Source organism: Cicer arietinum, chromosome 5 (genome assembly GCF_000331145.2).
Source record: "Cicer arietinum cultivar CDC Frontier isolate Library 1 chromosome 5, Cicar.CDCFrontier_v2.0, whole genome shotgun sequence".
Lineage (NCBI taxonomy): Eukaryota > Viridiplantae > Streptophyta > Magnoliopsida > Fabales > Fabaceae > Cicer > Cicer arietinum.
In genome coordinates this window covers 74,803,903-74,824,354 of record NC_021164.2, presented here as the reverse complement: position 1 = coordinate 74,824,354, position 20,452 = coordinate 74,803,903, and the positions used below count along the sequence as shown (strand labels likewise).

The following is a 20,452-nucleotide window of genomic DNA, read 5'->3' as shown; positions in this document are numbered from 1 at the left end:
ATTTATAGTATCAATCAATTGTAAGTCATATATGTCTAGTGTGTTGTGAAGTTTATTAATAACAAATCAATATATATTTGTAAGATGTATGTATAAAAACAAAATATAAAATAATTAATTACCAAAAAATTGGATTTCCTTGAGGCCACATGAGATTAGTGAATTTTTCAGTTGTATCTGGTTTAAGAGCATCATCAATCCCAAAGCTTTGACAATGGGGAATGACGTGACTATTAGCTGTATAGCCTCTATAAGCCTTTGCACCAGCGAACTTCTTTTTGGTCTCTTCAGGTAGTTCGAACAATGATTTCATGTCCGTGAACATTTGTTCACGTAAATTATTTGGAATTTGATCAGATAGCAAAAAGAAACAACCATGACTCTCAAATGCTTCTATCACTTTCTTGCTCATTTCTTTCCACCTTTCACCCCCTTCTTCTAATGTCACTCCATTTACCGTGCGAAAATCCAAAAGTGGGATCTCATTCTCGCTGCCCATTTTTCTTTTTTCTTTAGTGCTATTTTAATATTTGAATTGTATTGTTGTCACATAAGATTCAACTATATATATTATGACAGCATCAGTTACCCATTTAATTGCTTAGATGTTCTAGAAGCAAAAATATATATTTAGTTGCATAGTCCTTCTAGAAACGAAAATATATATTTAAGTGACAATATCAATTACTTAGTTAATTGCATAGTTGTTCTAGAAGCGAAAATATATATTGACTTACAATATCAATTAATTATTTAATTGCATAGATGTTCTAAAAGCAAAACTATATATTAAATAACAACATCAATTACTTTAATTGTGTAGTGAATGCACTGCATATTGCCACTTAAAACGTGCATAAATACTAATCACTTTGTTTCAAATTATAAATCATTTTAGCAAAATATATTTGTCTCAAATTATGTCATTTTATAATATCAATAAATCATAAATACTTGTTTTTCTATTATGTTACTTACTATTTATTATTCTATTTTTTTCTAATTATTTTGATTTGTATTTTCCATACAATTAGTGGAAGATATTTTTATAAAGTAATTTATAATTTCTTAATTTGTGTGAAATTATTTATAGATAATTTAAATTTTAAAATAATTAATATTTTAAAGTAAATTATTTATTTTTTACTTAATTTAAAATAAATAAAATAGATAAAAAATTATCATATTAATAAGTTTTAAATTAATAAAAAAATTAAATTACTATTTTTAAAATATTTTCAATATTAATTTATAATTTTTATAAATAGTCGTATAACATTTTTTATTTATAAATGCTCATGTAACATTTTCATTTTCAATCTCAATTATCTATATATGGTCAAAATTTAATATTTTCACCCTCTTATCTTAAAATTCATCCCATTTGATAGATATACATACACAATGACAGATCCATTCATAAGCCATGGAGCTGTTGCCCCCACAACTTTTGTTATTAGTAGAAAATTTATTTTTTAATTTAATACATTTTTAAATATTTTATTCTCATAAGCAAAAATAGATATTGCCTCCATCATATTTTCTCAAATTTTCTTTCATCTCCACTTCCATTATATTTTTCTATTTGATCATTACACATTCTACCTTTCTTTCTTTTATGATAGATGATCAAATATTTTTTAAATAAAAATATTATAAATTATTTTCACCAACTTCATTATAAAAAATACATCATATGTGCAAGTTATATAATGAAAATATTATAAATTATTTTTACCAACTTCATTATATAATAAAGGGATATTGTGTTGAATCACATGATAAGGGTTATCAAAGGCCAGCAAATTCTTCAAGCACTCCCTTCTCTGGGCAAGTTGTATAATTAAAATTTATGAAGTCCTCATACATGAATGGTCGGTAACAGAGATGTGATTTTTATTATCCACCAATTCATACTACAAGAAGAACACAATCCCATATGACATGCTCTCGTAAACAATATTTAGACATTTTGAAGTCCATCTATCCTTTGAAACCTCCACCATCAAGATCTTCAAGTTTTCTTGAAATAATGTGTCTCACATGAAGAAACAGTCTTCAGCAAAACACATTCCTAGATCTGCAATTCCCTCCACCTCTCTCAAGAGAAAGCGCTCTATGCGTAAATTTAGTGTATCCACCACTGTCTCAAGAGAACAATCTCCACCACCTGCACCATATCGTTCTCCACATCATTTTGCACAATAATCTGCTCAAGAACATTCTCCACAACCGGCTCGAGAACATTCTCCATCCTTTCCAATCCAACCAGCCACTAAAGAACGTTCTTCATCCACCCCTGCTCATCAACTAGCTCAAGAACGTTCTTCCCTAATCATTCTCCCTTCATTTTTTCAACCTACATCATCTGTTTCACCTACCTTCCCTCCTCACTATAACCCACTTAGTGACATGTGTGGACAACTGCCATTTCACATTTCATCTATCATGTCACCAGCTTTTGTTTCCCCTAAAAAAACTACTTCCTCCATCTTCGGAACCAATTAATTTTTGAACTTTCTCGACACTCTTGGACCATCCAACCACCCCACAACATCACCATTCATGGCCCTTCCTACCATTTCCACCTCATTTGCCACTCGCTCATCCTTCTGCATTAATGCAGCTCCATCTCACTCCAGTCTTCCCACAACACCCAAGGGCAACCCAAAAAGCCAGGCTAAGCGACAAAAAGTCCAGTAGGACTCCACCAGCCAATCCATCATGGCTATCGTACAGACTATCATGGCTCGACAAATCCATTAGGACATGGAATTTGCAACTCTACGGGAATGGATAACTACCCAGCTTAGTCCGAAGTTAGGGATTGATCCTCCTCGTTTGGTTCCTCATCATTTCTTCCATGATATCCCAAAACCTTCAAGATTGTCCCTCCCTCTCTAAATAGGATTAGCTTTACATTTTATTCTCCCATTCCTTTTTGTTGTGACAAAGGGGGAAATTAGTTTAGCTTTATTTTAATCTAATCAGTACTTAAGAAGTCCTTTTATAAATTGTAATTCTGCATATTTCAAAATTGTTTGAATCTATGCCAAATTGAATATATGTAAAGTTGTTTTTAGATGCAATTAATGAAATGATATTTTGATAAATCTGAAGCATATTCTGAGGTGAGCTATTAAGCTCTCTATGATTGAAATTAGAATCAAAATTAAAATTAACATATTTGTCATCATCAAAAAGGGGAAAGATTGTTGAGGCAAAATCTCAAATTAGTTCTGATGTAAACAAATAAAAGTTAATTAAAAACTCTAATTATGATTATAAATTATGTGTTAGTTTAACATGTGCTTTTGAGTGAAATAATCCAATATAGGTACAAAGAAAATGCAAGAGTAATAAGTTTAAATAAAGAGCTAGAATGAATAAAACTAAACCAATAACGTTCTTGACATAATCTGAAAAACCAAGAAAGTTCTCCACGTTTCTGTCATTTTCAACAAGTAAGATCAAATCAGTTTTTAATGCAAGAAAAGCTCCTACAAAACGCGAAGGGATTTTCAGTTCATAATAAGTGCTTTTGACTTATGTAATAGACATTACATAAATAATTATTTTTAAGAGTGCAACGGTAAATAACATAAATAATTTTAAAAGGCAATACATTTTATTTTATTGATCTAAATTTACTGCATATATGAAAGTCCAAATACATTTCATTATTACATAATAAAAGGAACTGGTGTTGGATCACGGTGATAAGGATCAAAGACCAGCAAATTCTTCAAGCACTCCCTTTTCTGTACGAGTCGAGTAATGAAAATTTATAAAATCCTCATACTTGAATGGTCGGTAACGGAGAGGGTGATTTTCCTCGTCCACCAATTCAGATGGCACCTTAATAGTCATATATTCCTTTGGTACAGTAAAAAGTATAAATGCTAATCTCTCTTGGACTTCGTTGTGACATATGATGGATAAGGTGCCTTTGTCAGTGTGAGGTACCAAAGCAATCTCAAGATCCTTGTTTTGCTCAGGAAGTAGGTACCTAGTCATTCGTGAATCGTTGGAGTTATTCAGCTCTTCAATATCCAAGTTGTATTGTTGTGGAAGTCCAAAACCTTCGATAATCATCTTCAAGATAAGCGTACTTAGTTATCGAGCTTTTGAGGTCAATGAACCGAGTGTATCACTGCATATATATCATCAATGATGCACCATTCATTACCATATAATAAAATAACTTTAAACAAAAATTGTCAAAGTAAACTTCATTCAATGTAAAATCAAAAGTCAGTAGATACATGTATATTATAATTGAAATCAATAGCTTAATTTTAATACAATCTTAGAATAAATATATTTATAGTATCAATCAATTGTAAGTCATATATGTCTAGTGTGTTGTGAAGTTTATTAATAACAAATCAATATATATTTGTAAGATGTATGTATAAAAACAAAATATAAAATAATTAATTACCAAAAAATTGGATTTCCTTGAGGCCACATGAGATTAGTGAATTTTTCAGTTGTATCTGGTTTAAGAGCATCATCAATCCCAAAGCTTTGACAATGGGGAATGACGTGACTATTAGCTGTATAGCCTCTATAAGCCTTTGCACCAGCGAACTTCTTTTTGGTCTCTTCAGGTAGTTCAAACAATGATTTCATGTCCGTGAACATTTGTTCACGTAAATTATTTGGAATTTGATCAGATAGCAAAAAGAAACAACCATGACTCTCAAATGCTTCTCTCACTTTCTTGCTCATTTCTTTCCACCTTTCACCCCCTTCTTCTAATGTCATTCCATTTACTGTGCGAAAATCCAAAAGTGGGATCTCATTCTCGCTGCCCATTTTTCTATATTCTTTTTTCTTTAGTGCTATTTTAATATTTGAATTGTATTGTTGTCACATAAGATTCAACTATATATATTATGACAGCATCAGTTACCCATTTAATTGCTTAGATGTTCCAGAAGCAAAAATATATATTTAATTGCATTGTCGTTCTAGAAACGAAAATATATATTTAATTACATAGTTGTTCTAAAAGCAAAATATATATTAAGTGATAATATCAGTTCCTTATTTAATTGCATAATTATTCTAGAAGCGAAAATATATATCAAGTTACAGTATCAATTACTTATTTAATTGCATAATTGTTCTAGAAACGAAACTATATATTAAGTAACAACATCAATTACTTTAATTGTATATTAAGTAGTGAATGCTGAATGCACTGCATATTGCCACTTAAAATATGCATACTACTAATCACTTTGTTTCAAATTATAAATCATTCTAGCAAAATATATTTATCTCAAATTAGATGTCATTTTATAATATCTTTAAATCATAAATACTTGTTTTTATTATGCTACCTACTATTTATTATTCTATCCTTTTTTAATTATTTTAATTTGTATTTTCCATACAATTAGTGGAGGATATTTTCATAAAATAATTTATAATTTCTTTTTCTCATACAACATTAACAATACTTCTTAATTTGTGTGAAATTATTTATAGATAATTTAAATTTTAAAATAATTAATACTCTAAGGTCAATAATTTATTTTTTACTTTAATTTAAAATAAATAAAATAGATAAATAAATAAAAATAACATATTGCTAAATTTTAAATTAATAAAAAAAATTAAATTACTAATTTTAAAATATTTTAAATATTAATTGATAAATTTTATAAGTGAATGTATTATATTTTTATTTATTTATAGATGGTCATGTGATATTTTCTATCTCAATTATATATGTATAGTCAGGATTTAATATTTTCACCCTTTTATATTAAAACTTATCTTATTTGATACACATACATATACAATTACAGATCCATTCATAAGCTATGGGGCTCTTGCCCCCACAGCTTTTTGTTATTAGATGAAAATTTATTTATTAGTTCAATACGCTTTTAAATATTTTATTCTGCAAAAATAGATATTGCCTCCACCATATTTTCTCAAAATTTCTTTCATCTCCACTTCCATTATATTTTTCTCATTGATCATTACACACTCTACCTTTGTTTCTTTTTTGTTAGATGATCAAATATTTTTTAGATAAAAATATTATAAATTATTTTCAGCAACTTCATTATAAAAACTTATAATATTATAAATTATTAAGTTTTTCATTTTCAAGATCAAATAAATCTTCATATTTTTCTTAATTAAGAGTGATTTAGACTTTATTCTATATTTATCTTTTGTAAAAAATATTATCATTATTAGATATTTCTAAATCTGCTCTCATTAATATTTGATTTTACTTTTTTTTTTTTTTGACAACTTGATTTTACTTATTCAATCAATACATTTTAACAATAACATTTTAAAAAATAAAATATTTATTCGCTCAGACACACGCGACATAAGTTAGTTGACAACAATGTAATTTTGCATAGGCAAAGGCAATAATTATCTATAAGAGTGTAATTGATTTTATTCATTAATATTTGACCAATCTAATATTGCATACCCGAACGCAATACATAAATAAATATTTTTAAGAGTGCAACAGAAAACAACATAAATAATTTTAAAAGACGCTGCAGTTTATTTTATTGATCCAAATTTATTGCATATTTGAAAGACTTAGTACTTTTCTTTATTACATAATAAAGGGTTATGGTGTTGGATCACATGATAAGGGTTATCAAAGGCCAGCAAATTCTTCAAGCACTCCTTTCTCTGTGCGAGTTGTATAATGAAAATTTATGAAGTCCTCATATTTGAATGGTCGGTAACGGAGAGGGTGATTTTCATCATCCACCAATTCAGATGGCACCTTAATGGTCATATCTTCCTTTGGCACAGTAAAAACTATAAATGCTAATCTCTCTTTATCTCCCCTTGTCACCACTCTGTGTGTGGGTGCCTGGAACCTTCCATTGCTCCATGCCTATTAATTAAAATTGTTAGAATCATGGTTAATTAATTACAACTATTTAATAAATACTACATAGTATTTGGTGTTTGAACTTAATGATAAAATATTAATATTATAATCTTAAAGGAAATATATAGTTCAAATCTCGTATGAGACAATTATAAAAATGATCATTAGTACTATATAAAATATACATTTGTATATTACCTTCAACATGTCACCAACAAGTACTATATAACCATTTGGGGGAATAACTACATCAACCCATTCGCCATTTTTAGGTAAAACCTGCAGACCTTGGACTTCATTGTGGCATATGACAGCTAAGGTTCCTTTGTCAGTGTGAGGTACCAAAGCAATCTCACGATCCTTGTTTTCCTCAGGAAGTAGGTACCTAGTCATTCGTGAATCGTTGGAGTTATTCAGCTCTTCAACATCCAAGTTGTATTGTTGTGGAAGTCCAAAACCTTCGATAATCATCTTCAAGATAAGAGCACTTAGTTCTCGAGTTTTTATGGTCAATGAACCGAGTGTCTCACTGCATATATATCATCAATCATACACCATCTATTATCAAATAATAAAATAATTTTAAACAAAAATTGCCAAAGTAACCTTCATTCAATATAAAATCAGAAGTAAGTAGAACCATGCTTGTCATAACTAAAATCAAGAGTTTAATTTTAATACAATCTTAGAATAAATAAATTTATACTACCAATCAATCATAAATCATATATGACTAGTGGATTGTAAAGTTTCAATATATATTTGTAAGACGATGTATAAAAACAAAATATATAATAATTAATTACCAAAAAGTTGGATTTCCTTGAGGCCACATGAGGTTAGTAAAATTTTCAGTGGTATCTGGCTTAAGAGCATCATCAATCCCAAAGCTTTGACAATGGGGAATGACGTGACTATTAGCCGTGTAGCCTCTATAAGCCTTTGACCCAATGAACTTCTTTTTGGTCTCTTCGGGTAGATCAAACAATGATTTCATATCCGCGAACATTTGTTGACGCAAATCATTTGGAATTTGATCACATAACAAGAGGAAGCAACCATGACTCTCAAATGCTTCTCTCACTTTCTTGCTCATTTCTTTCCACCTTTCACTCCCTTCTTCTAATGTCACTCCATTTACTTTACTAAAATCCAAAAGTGGAATCTCAATCTGATTACTCATTTTTTCTGTGTTATTTTTTCTTTTGCACTGTTTTTTAATATATGAATTGTATTGTTGACACACAAGATTCGGCTATATATATTATGACAATATTAACTGCCCATTTAACCGCATAGTTATTCTAGAATCAAAAATACACTTTAAGTGACAACTTGTTTAATTGTATAGTTGTTCTAGAAGTAAAAATATATATTAAATGACAATATCAATTACTTGATTAGTTGCATAGTTATTCTAGAAATGAAACTATATAGTAAATGACAAAATCAATTCCTTGTTTAATTACATAGTTGTTCCAGAAGCCAAAATATAGATTGACTACTGATTATGATAATGAAATTATATTAAATTTTAGTTCACCAACTTTATTTTTTTATTAATTCTCATCACCTATCAAAATGGTTGATTGAATTATAAATTTTAAAGGTCAAATATGGTTCTCATAAGAATAATTTTTAATTTGATTTAATTGTCTATGATGAAATTCATACAAATCAAAACCTGTTTATTATAAGAGGTGGAAATAGATCAGATTAATCTTTAAAAGGTCTGAATCTGACATATGATTAATTTTTCAGTCTGAGTCTGACCTACGGTACTTAAATAGTATTATATTTTATATTTTTTTAAATTGGCTAAATAAGGCCTTTATATATAACCAAATCTAATTATTTATAACTAGTAAGTATGCAACAACCTTCCAAAAAAATAAATAAACAAAATGGCTCCATAATTAACAAATGTAAAATACAAAAATATTAATATCAATAAATAATAATAAAAAATAATAATGTTAATAATATATATATATATATATATATATATATATATAAATTAAAAAAGTGTCTAGAAAATGTGGACTATGTCGGTTAATTGGTCATACTCGAAAACATTGTACAAATGTTATAGGGAACACTAGTCAATATATATAATTTAAAATTTGTGTTTGTGTCTTTTTATAAATTATTTTAATTATATATATATATATTCTTTTTTTTTTGTTAATTTAAAAAAAATTGATGTTTTTTTTTGAAAAATTCCTTAAGGAAATTGCCTTTGAAAGCCTACAACAAACCTTCCAAAAAAACAAAGAAACAAAATGAACCCATAATTAGCAAATTTAAAATAACAAATACTAATATTAATAAATAATATATATATATATATATATGTATGTATGTATGTATGTATGTATGTATGTATGTATGTATGTATGTATGTATGTATGTATGTATGTATGTATGTATGTATGTATGTATGTATGTATGTATGTATGTATGTATGTATGTATGTATGTATGTATGTATGTATGTATGTATGTATGTATGTATGTATGTATGTATGTATGTATGTATGTATGTATGTATGTATGTATGTATGTATGTATGTATGTATGTATGTATGTATGTATGTATGTATGTATGTATGTATGTATGTATGTATGTGTCAACCTATCAGGCCTAATCAGTTTTTTAATAAGCGTTAATCTGATCTATTTAAATTAATAGGCTTTAAAAAAGTCTGAGCTTAACCTTTTGACTCTTGACAGACGACTAACATATTCCTACCACTATGTGGAGGTTTGGCACCAAAAAATGAGAAAATATATCTAATAATTACACTTTAATATAACTTTTTTAGAAGATATGGTAAATAACATCATAATATTTTTTAATTTAGTTTGACCTTAATAAATAAAAAATGTAGATATATCCAAATTGTAAAATATTTTCAAATTATCAAAATAATTAATAAATTCATAGATTTATATATTTTTGAGTTTTTTTTTTTTGTTTCCTTTATATATGATAAAAAATTCAGATTGAAAAAATATTAAAATTAAAATATGAAAATTGAATAGTATCAAAAAAACATTACAATTTTGAAATTGTTTAAATTTTTCTAAGTGTTTATGTTGTGAAGAAGAGGGGAATTATAAAATAAAAATTAAAAAAAAAAAAGAGGGAAATTGTTTTTAAAAAATTGAAAAATAAGAAATTAATATTAATCAAAGTGGTTTTTTAATGACCGTTTGACCTATAAAATATATTAGGTGTAAGTATTATTTTTTGTTTCTCGTAATGTTTTTTAATAAGCAGAATTATATTTGAGATACTGTTGTTTGTGAACAACTAAAAATTACTTTTTAACATTATTTTGTATATTCATAAAAAAATACTTATAACATTATTGTGTTAACTGCCACGACCTTTCAAAATGGTAGATTTATTTTTTGTTTTAAAAAAATGAAGATAAAACTAATAATTAAAAAACAAATTAATATATTTGTAATTTTTTTTGTCTCTAAACAAAATAATAAATACCACTAATTTATTGATTTGAACACAAGATATAATATTTACCTTAAAATTTCAACAATTTTATGGTATGACTTAAAAGACTTTTTAAGAATATTTATAATAAGGTAACTGTTGTTTTTATATAATCTAATTTATTTCTAAGACCATATTTTTGTTTGAAATATTATCCCTTAAACTCAATTGCCTTTGGAGAATAACTAGTGCGTGATTTTAAAATAAAATAAATATAAATTTTATCCAACATAAATATATACAGTGAGTGAAAAAATATTTTCATTCCATATTTAAGAAATTTAATCTAATGTGAATAAATAATTTAAAACAATTTAAAATTGAAATAGTTTAATTTAATGAAATTAATTTATAGACATGTACGATTTTACCTACATCACCATAAATATTACATGTGCTATAGACATTTTAAGTAAAGAAACATATATAGCATCTAAATGGATTTGGATTGCATGTAATTATTCAATCATATTAAGATCAAACAGTCATAATATTAAGACCAGATTTTTTGATTTAGCAATAACAAAATCTAATTAAAATTAAGAAAAGTCTCAAGTTCGAATATTGTAAATAGAAAGAGAAAAAAAATTGACAGAGTTGGATTAGTTGTTAGACAATCTTTCAACATATGGAACCAAATATAAAGAAATTGTACAGCTAAAAGATAAATGTGTCACAAAAATAGATGATAAACATCCAAGTAAGTGCTTCACTAACTACAAGGTGTGACAGCATGGTAGACTAATACATTTCATTGCATCACAACAGGTTAGTAACTACAGAACGTGTGATCAAACACTGACAAAAACCTAAGTGTATCACGAGTATCGTCAATTGGAGACACAATATACCTCATGTTACTTCCATAGCTTGATGAACTTGTCATGACTAGCAGAAGCAACCAAACCATTTACAGTTGAAACAGACAAGGCAGTAATCAAACCATCATGAGCAGACAAAGTCATTGTCTTGTTCTCAGCCATGTTCCACAGCTCCAATGACTACACAAACATGTACGTTGAATAAGATAAAATGACTTAGAGAACTGAATTCGCCGATATCAAAGAGATAAAAAAATGTAGACTTGCCTGGTAACAGCCAATGACCAACAATGAAGGATATGTTGGATGGAAAACACATGAGTGAAACTTGCTGCCATTACAGCTAAGCTCATGAACACATTCCCCTTCACTTCCTGTTCCAAGAGTCCAAATTCTTACAGAGTCCTCACTCACAGATGCCAACAATTCTCCAGATGGATCCCAACATACAGAATCTATTGTCTTTGTGTGACCCTACAATCATAGTTCAACGTTAAAACAACCGATGATTAATATTTTTAAGTTCACTTCTAAGACTCTGAAGATAACCAAATACTATAAACAATGCACGACTAAGTGACCCTGACGAAGAAACTTATGCACACCAACCTTTAATGAATACCGGCATGCCTGTGTCTCCACGTCAAGTATAGACACAATGTTCTCAGCAGCTGCAGCAAGGTACCTCCCTAGGCGAGGTTGAAATCTCATTTGGGTAGTGCCACCCTAATCAACAAGAAAATTGTCAGCAGACTGAAATGAATAATGTATCAATTTAAATACACAAGCTACAAAACAGTTTTCCCTATCTTGAAAAAAAGAAAGTGAAGAGGAATATGCATAGAAAATAAGATAAATTGACTAAGATTCTACCTTGGAGACTCTAGTACAACTGCCATTGTTTATGCTCCAATATCGTATCTCACCATCACCATCACAAGAGCAGATAAGATCATCTTTATTTGGATGAAAATCTAGCGACATAACGGATGTAGAATGTCCCGTAAAGGTGCGGAGTGAATATCCAGGCTGCATAGAAATCATATATTCAGTTAAAGCAAAATACCCATTAGAGAAACGCAATTCATCTTCTTCTATACATAGGAAAACAAACTATGTTGAACACAATACAATCTCTTTTAACTTCTGATTGCTAGTATCCCAAAATAAGGGTTGGTTTTAGTCTTGTATCAAATCAAGATCGTCAATCACATAAAATCATTTTCATGATTCAAAGTATTTAATTTCACTTTTCTCTTCATCTAAAATCTCAGCAGGGAAATCATTATTAATATTATAGATACTACGCTTTTCTTGTACATAATTTCAGACAAAACAAACACATTAATAAGTTTTGTTATCTCACTAAGTGAAATATTTTCAGTGAAAGAAAGTGATACACATCTATGTAACTTCCTGAGTGCTGCACTTTATAGCCTCGCAAATATTACCATTTGTGATGTGCATAGTCAAGTTACTTCAAACTCTTCAGAATATATAGACTATTTTTTCTTCCCTAAAGTGGTGTACTATAAAAGAAAAACAGTATAGAAATCTACTAACATTCTCAACATCCCAAACCCTGACAGTTTTGTCAAATGAAGATGTTGCTAGACGCGGCATGCTTGGACTGAATCGGACATCAGTTATCAAAGAAGAATGCTCTTCAAGAGTAGCTTTTTGCTTTAGAGAATCAGTGTACCATATAACAGCCTGCATTACAAGAAATCAGGAGGAAAATATAACATTGTTCCATATCTAAACAGAATAAAGGGCACAAAACTATCTTCATTTTGATTTCCAATTTCCTTCAACCAGGACAATTGCACAAGTTCACTGCTAATTTCAGAAAGTGAGTTGAACAAAGAAAGCACTACATTAAATTAACTATTTAAATATTCTTATCAAGATTAATGCTTCCCCTAACCTTTTTGTCATGACCGCCACTTGCAAGTAATTTTCCATCAGACGAGAAATGGCAACAGGCAACTTTGCTTGTACTTGCACGTACAGAGTTTACATCAGAAAATGTGAACCCTGAAAGAAAAAAAAATAGACCCTTAGCTTCCGAATCCGTGTAATTACCTCACATTAAGGAATGGAAGAGTAACTATGCATTATGGAGATCCACATAAAAAAGATAACGAAATGCATGGCTTCTTAATTATATAATCAACAACATATATTTATAAATAAATAAAAGAGAATTGCAAATGTTGTCAACATTAAAATTGTAAAGCATATTTGCGGCAAAATGATAAAAGAGCTATGAAGCACTAACACAATGCTAACACCGATAATAGTTTAAGAAAATTGAAGTGACTTAATGTAACCACTTGTGATGGTTGCTGTTTGAGATTTGTACTTCATTGTAATTCACCACTACCACACCGAGTTAGGCATTAAAAGAAAATAATGCAAACTTTTGTATTGGAGTGAGAGAAAATTAGACATACACACGAGAAACTCTTAGCAAGGATGACGTCAGAATATTTTATGATCAAATAATAAAGTGGTGATTATGCACCTTTGCTTACATCCATACAACGGCCAACAGGATCTCTAGGGTCTGTATCATCTTGGGATAAAAAAGACTCTACATTTTCCTCGAGAGATCCATCCTCCACAAAGCGATCCACATCAGCCTGCAATTCAAGATCCTTATCATCCCACTGCCAAAATGGAATCGCAATGAGACTACAAGCAAGGAATCAAATTGTTCCTTCCATCAATCAATTAAACCGCGTATAAAAGCAACTCACCAACTGGTTTGAAGATGATGTAAGAGTTCCAGTGCCATCAGTACCAAACATCATTAAAGGCTTTGATGAACTGCCACTATGAGGCAAGGCAGGCATTGACATAGCATCTCCAGGAGTATGAGTTGAGGGAGTCGAGGGTGCAGAACTTGGTGATGGGCCTGTCGTATTTGCTGTTCCTGAACTGTTGGCAGGACCTGAAGAAGATACAGGCTGCTTTCTCTTTCTTCCAATCTGGTTTTTTGAGACCTTCAAGTGCATTAAGAGAACTATGTTAGGATGTTAGGAACCTATTTCAAACTCTTTATAACTTTCACATGTCAGATGTCTGTCCAATTTGGGAACACGCATTCATAATAATGTGTTTTAACACAATACTGAGGCAAGACATTGGCATTTAGCACTGAATATGGTGAACACTTACAAAAGAAGCGTATAAGTAGTTGAAATCGCAATTTTCATATTTTTAAATGCAAAATACTAATAATAACCACTCCTGTTGTAGCTTTTACAAATGGATCATCACACATCTGTTCAGGAGGCTTCAAAGAAAGAGGGAAGTAAAATCTTTTTCCAATTACTCAATACTGGGAAAATTATGGTTAAAGAAATTATTTTGCAATATTTGAACTTGAAACCGGTGAAGAAACGGCCAAAGAATCATATTTCCTATCCTGTATATTAGGTTTTTATAGAGTCTGATTCATCCTTACAAAATGGGCAAGAAATTTATGAGGAGACCAGCCACGAAATCATGCAACTGGATGTAAGAGCTCACATCTTGAAGAAAGATAAAATGGCTCTTTTACTTAGATACATTTAATAAAACAACCCGATCGTCCACCTTAGAAAATTTGTTAGCCATTATGTGTCAAGAATTATACACTTCTACAGGTTGGAAGGAAATTTTATTGCCCGTCGATTCTGAAAAGGGACTCAAATAAGTGAAGTATTGCTCAAACATGTACGAGATATAGTAAAAGGACTGACCTGATCATTTCCTCTATATGAGTTTGACATGCTATCATTTCCTGCCCCTACTTTATCTTGCTGGTGTATGCTATGATTTGAACTCTGAGATTGCTGATTTGAAAGAGCATGCTGTTGAAGTTGCTGCTGCTGTGCATTCATGTTAGACTGTTGTTGATGTTGCTGCTGCTGCAACTGAGCCAATTTCAACTACACATAAAAATACACTATCAGAAGATGCAAATCACGAATCTTATAGAAAATATAAGAGATTTCTATATAAAATTGTTAATCCAATTACATAAAACTAAATTGAAGATGGAAAGATAATTAGTACCTTCATTAATATATCTGTATCTCCACGAGGAAAAGGAGGGCCAACACCTTGAAGAGGTAATCCAACATCACCCCCAGAGTTCGAAAGACCATCCTTATTTAGACCAATATTCCTATTATTCAATAGCATTCTCAGTCTTCTACTTTCTTCATTGGCGGATGGTGATGCCAGATTCTGTTGTGCAAGCATAAGCTGTTGCTGATGTTGTGGTGTCAACATTTGTAGTTGATGAAAAGGCTGAGGAGCCTGCATGAAAGGCTTTTGCTGCTGGAGTAGACCAGAGCGAAGTTGATCCAAACCCTAATAAAAGGACGGAAAAGCTTAATAATGAAACTTAAAAACTGAAGTTCTTCCACAACAATTAAAGACGTCGTTGAGATCACATACCGTGAGTGGCCACCCTTTCAAAGTCAAATTGTTGCTCCCTTGATTCGATCCTGGCACAAGAAAATAGAAAAAATACATTGTTTACTACAATTATGAGCAAGAATAAAAAATAAAAGATCATAACTACTTGAAAATAAAAAAGAAAAATTTAATTTCATCGCCTTGCACAAAATCAGTTCCCACATATTAAAATGAACTACAGTAGAGGAAAAATATGATGGAAATATACCGGAAATTGCCAACAATGATCCATCGGGACCCGCAGCTCTGGGATTTAAAACAGGATTCATGTCGTTCTTCATATCCTGATTTCAAGTGGCAAATCAGGGAAAGGTGGTTGATGTGGAATATAGGAAGTAACAAGATAACTCTAGGAATAAAAGTGTACCGGTGTAGACCCTGGTATTTGCTGACTACGGGCTTGAACTTGTGGAGACATCCCACCAGCAGCTCCAGGCAAAACTTGCCTGAAATCATGGAATTTGGTGCTAACAAAATGAACACCCATAGATATAGAGAATGCATGATGTTAAGAGAAATTGAACACCAAATAAATGTTTTCAAAATAAGGAACACACAACCATTGATTTTTCAAAGGCATATGATAAAAAAAATGTCTTTTGTTTCACGTTAATAAAGTGATCTTCAACTCATAGTATTTTGGATAAAACTTCAAGTAACAAAGCCACGGACTAATCAAGTACGAACTATCTTCTGTCTCCAAAATAACTTGTATTTTCTTTCGTAACCATGACATTGGTAAGAAAAATCTACCGACTTTGCTGATAAAGCTAATCTCCCCTCTCAACCACATTTTTTCCATCTACAAGGCTCGAACCAGAGACCTTGCTTAAGGATCCAAGTCCAATTCCACTCAGACCAACATAATGTTGGTCCAAAAAGACTTACATAATAAGCAATAAAAGTGAAGTTTTAATTAAACTCACCCCGTAGGCTGACCAGTAGCTGCAGCTGACTTCAATATTGAGGCGTGATGATTTGGGTCCAAGAGTTGACCCATGTTCTCACCAAATCTTTGCTGCATAGCATACCGAAATAAGTGATGAACATATGTATAAAAAAATATATATTCATACTATAGTTAGATAATCAGAACATCCCCCTACCTTCATTGCCGCATCATCCAACGAATCCCTCTGAAGGGGAACTTTTAACCTTTCCTCGTACATCTTTGTTGCTATTGCGTTTGCAGTTCCAGGGTTTCCAACTAACCCATTTGCACTACCATTTAAGAGATGAGCCCTATCCCTACTTTGCTGTTGTTGTGGTTGCTGCGGCTGCTGCTGCGATTGTGACTGTTGCTGTTGCTGTTGCTGTTGCTGGTGCTGTTGTTGTTGCTGGTGCTGCTGTTGTTGCTGTTGCTGTTGTTGCTGCTGTGCATGCCTCTGCATCAGGAGTTGTTGCATCTGCATTTGCTGCTGTTGTTGTTGATGCTGTGACTGCTGGGATTGAGGCTGTTGCTGCTGCTGCTGTTGTTCCCTTGCCTTAAGTAGTTGAGTCTGCATACAAAATTGCACAGACCGTAAATTTAAAGCTGTCTAAACTGAAATGGCTTTATCACTCAGCTAAAACAATAGTATATAGTATTTGAAGTATCAAACCATTCAGCTAGACACTGTAATCTGGAACTATAGAATAAACATCTTTTAACATAACTAGTTACAAAAATCTATTCTAGAAAACAAATTCTAAATTTCCTTATATGTTAAACCATATACAAAATAAAGCAAAGAACAGCCAACCAAATGGGTCATTTGATAAGAGCACTTAGGTTAGTTAGAGTGGTTTAAATGTTGTACACAATGAAACGCATAAACTTCGTTATGGAATACATAAAAAGGCATGGTATGAATTATTTCAATTGCCAATCATATTTAACCCAAATGTGAATACTCAATACTGTTTTTCCTTGGCTGGATTTCTAGCACCTTCATCCATCCTACACAAATATAGCATGAAAGAATGTAGCATAATACAGAAGCCATGAAAGTTTTTTCAACCAACCTCTATATACGATGCAGCAACCTCAGAGTGCTTCTCATTGGTCCTGGCAATAAAAATGTCCCAGAAAACCGACCACCACTCAAACAGAAAACCTCCGGGGGCATCAATGGCTGTAATCCAATTCCATGTTGTCATCAACCATACACACACACACACACAAATAAATAAATAAATAAATAAATAAATAAAGCAACTAAATCAATGAAATGGACAAATATACAAAAGGAAAGTAAAAAAAAAAAAACACAAACAAAATGCCACCTTTAAATCTAGTTTTTTCTTCTATAAAAGTAAAGTTTTACGGAATCTTACCAACAGGGTCCGAGGATACTTTTCCCTCAGATTGAAAAGCCTGAGCAGAAGCCTTCAAATCCCTCTTGACTAGGTAATCATGGATATAAACATCTAACCTGAAAAATCACACAACACAACAGAAGGATGCAAGTTGCATCAGCTTAAAGATTGAAACTTTACATCAACCACATATAAAAAATAAAATAAAAAAATATCATGTAAACTACCGACAAAAATTGAACTTGAGCAACCAAAATTAGCAATTTCTCATAAAACCTAATAAACTTGCAGAAAACTAAAAAACCCAACAAAGAAAAAGTGTGTGCATTCATCCTTAATAATAACCATAAAAGAAAGTGCAGAACCGAACAATAAGAAAAACCCAGAAACAAAATCAAGAAAAGGAAAAAAAAAAAAAGAAACAATAGAGCATGAAAAAGAAAACCCATATCAGTGAAACGATAGATAATAAATGAAAGATTGAAACTTGCATCTTATCAGCTTCCCAGTTGGTCTGAGACATGGTTGTGGAACAGAAAGGTGAGGCAGTAGGGTGTGTTGTGACGGTTGAATGTGTGGTATGTTGTGGAAGCAGCGGAAAAGTTTGATTTTGTTGCTATAGCTGCGGGGGAAGTATGAGGAAGAGAACGGAAAAGTGAGTGAGAGAGAGAGAGAGAAGAAAATCCAAGGGGTGAAGAGAAGCAATGTTCTTAGATTTTTTATTTTAGGGAGGAACTATTTATTGACTCATTTATTTATTTATTTATTTATTTATTTATTATTCTTCCAATAATAAATTCAGGTGATATATTTTGGCACTTTACATATATGGCTTGAATGTAAATAAAGTAAAGTCAAAATTACACTACCACCGTCATTATCTTGTTTATTTTTAACATTTAAGTTTTTTATTTTTTTTTTAAATATGTAATTCAGGTCATTATCTTTTTTAAAAATATTTTTTATTAAAAAAATTAGTTTAAATTTTTATAAAATACGAACTTTTTTATTTTAGTCATTATTATCTTATTTGTCTAGCTTTTAACGATTGATTAATTATTAATTTTAAATTTAAATACATAATTAGTCTCAATAAAATATAATAAATATAGGTGTAATTTTTATAAAATGAAAAATTCATTTAAATTCTTACTTTAATTTTATTTCTTTCATATTAAAAATATCTTTTTAATTCCGGTAAAATACAATAAATTTTTTATATTTATAATGACTATGTATTTAAATTTAAAATTATTAATTATTTAATCATTACAAAATTAATAGTATTAGACATTAAAAACTAAAATAAAAATTTATATTTTATCGAGATTAAAATTAAATTTATTTCATTTTAAATGAGTTAATTTCATATTTAAATTTTTGTCTGTAGATTATTTTTCAAGGTGTACGGTATTATTTTGTTTTTTTGTTAAAAAAATGTCGACGATATGTGACACGTCAACAATTTCGTTATTTTTTAATTTTCTTCATTTTACATATAACTATTTTAAATTAAAATATTCAATTTTAAAAATTCCAAATTATTTCATCTTCTTTCCTCTTTCTCTGTCCTCTTCCTTTAAAAATCTTTAAAGTTCACCTTGTTTTCTCTTGATCTTCACTTTAATCCAACAATTGAATAAATAAAATTCAAACTTACAAAATAAAAACTAACAATAACAGTATGGGGTTCAATTCTGATATCAAAATCCACTTATTTTATGAATTTACTCAATGATTGAGTCTTTGAGATCGTGAAAGAGACATTGAACTGGTTTTATGGCTGAAGATGAACTACATGGACCTACAGCTTCTTTTTTTTTTTTGGTGCTCTGTTTAAATCATAAACTATATTAAATTTTAATATGCGGTATAATTTAATATTTCAGTGAGTATAAAATAATAATTATACATAATCTAAAAGTAATATTATTCTTATTTTAGAGAATAATATACTCGAATGTTTATCTTTTAATGGTAAAATTATTTTTTGAATAATTATATATAAATTATATTTGTTTTGGTACAAAGAAATATGTAAAACATTGTTGATTAATATAATTTATGAAAAATATTTTAAAATATGAGACTATTTATAAAATTTTGCAATTTTAGAGATACAATTATTGTCTTTAATATTTTTTAAATATAAAATTGATTTATTCAAACTAAAATGTATTGATAAAGTTGTACATTTAACTATAATATGTTATTTGTTTTATATAACATTCAAAATATTTTGAAATAATTTTCTACTTGTACAAATATATATGATATATATGAAATGGGCATTATAAAGCAAAATAGCAATTTTTTAAGGTTCAAAAACCTTAAGTAATAATAATTTTTTATACAATAAAAATGTTAATTATGTAAAATTGTTAAGTCAACTAAAAATTAAATACAAAATATAACTAAATTCTATAGTTATAATATTTTGGTTAAAAAACAATTT

At 29.8% G+C, this 20,452-nt stretch overlaps 3 protein-coding genes and 1 pseudogene across 6 annotated transcripts; all 4 read right to left on the bottom strand.

Annotated features, from left to right (window-relative positions):
• Positions 1–118: 118 nt before the first annotated feature.
• On the bottom strand, positions 119–499 carry LOC101500660 (probable 2-oxoglutarate-dependent dioxygenase AOP1.2). The gene has a single exon (XM_004501723.4). The coding sequence runs from the start codon at positions 497–499 to the stop codon at positions 119–121; it is 381 nt and encodes a 126-aa protein (XP_004501780.1).
• A 3,150-nt stretch (positions 500–3,649) lies between these two features.
• LOC101511039 (probable 2-oxoglutarate-dependent dioxygenase AOP1.2) lies at positions 3,650–4,826 on the bottom strand (annotated as a pseudogene).
• Positions 4,827–6,527: 1,701 nt separating this feature from the next.
• On the bottom strand, positions 6,528–8,092 carry LOC101511347 (probable 2-oxoglutarate-dependent dioxygenase AOP1). The gene is made up of 3 exons (XM_004501232.4): positions 7,696–8,092; positions 7,088–7,418; positions 6,528–6,892 (listed from the first exon to the last, which is right to left on the bottom strand). Exons 1-3 carry the CDS (start codon positions 8,070–8,072, stop codon positions 6,647–6,649), a joined length of 954 nt encoding a protein of 317 aa, XP_004501289.1. The 5' UTR covers positions 8,073–8,092; the 3' UTR covers positions 6,528–6,646.
• Positions 8,093–10,956: 2,864 nt separating this feature from the next.
• Positions 10,957–18,716, bottom strand: LOC101511674 (transcriptional corepressor LEUNIG-like). 4 transcript variants are annotated; one of them, XM_004501233.4, is made up of 18 exons: positions 18,489–18,716; positions 18,016–18,113; positions 17,704–17,813; positions 16,806–17,198; positions 16,626–16,717; positions 16,067–16,166; positions 15,908–15,983; positions 15,679–15,728; positions 15,292–15,591; positions 14,976–15,164; positions 13,989–14,234; positions 13,754–13,898; positions 13,154–13,263; positions 12,790–12,939; positions 12,100–12,255; positions 11,836–11,952; positions 11,494–11,700; positions 10,957–11,406 (listed from the first exon to the last, which is right to left on the bottom strand). In XM_004501233.4, exons 1-18 carry the CDS (start codon positions 18,518–18,520, stop codon positions 11,263–11,265), a joined length of 2,715 nt encoding a protein of 904 aa, XP_004501290.1. In that variant the 5' UTR covers positions 18,521–18,716; the 3' UTR covers positions 10,957–11,262. The 4 variants fall into 4 exon arrangements, with proteins under 4 accessions (XP_004501290.1, XP_012571667.1, XP_004501291.1 ...); XM_012716213.3 differs by having other exon boundaries at positions 13,754–13,871; XM_004501234.4 differs by having other exon boundaries at positions 16,067–16,145; positions 18,489–18,715.
• Between the last annotated feature and the right edge of the window lie 1,736 nt (positions 18,717–20,452).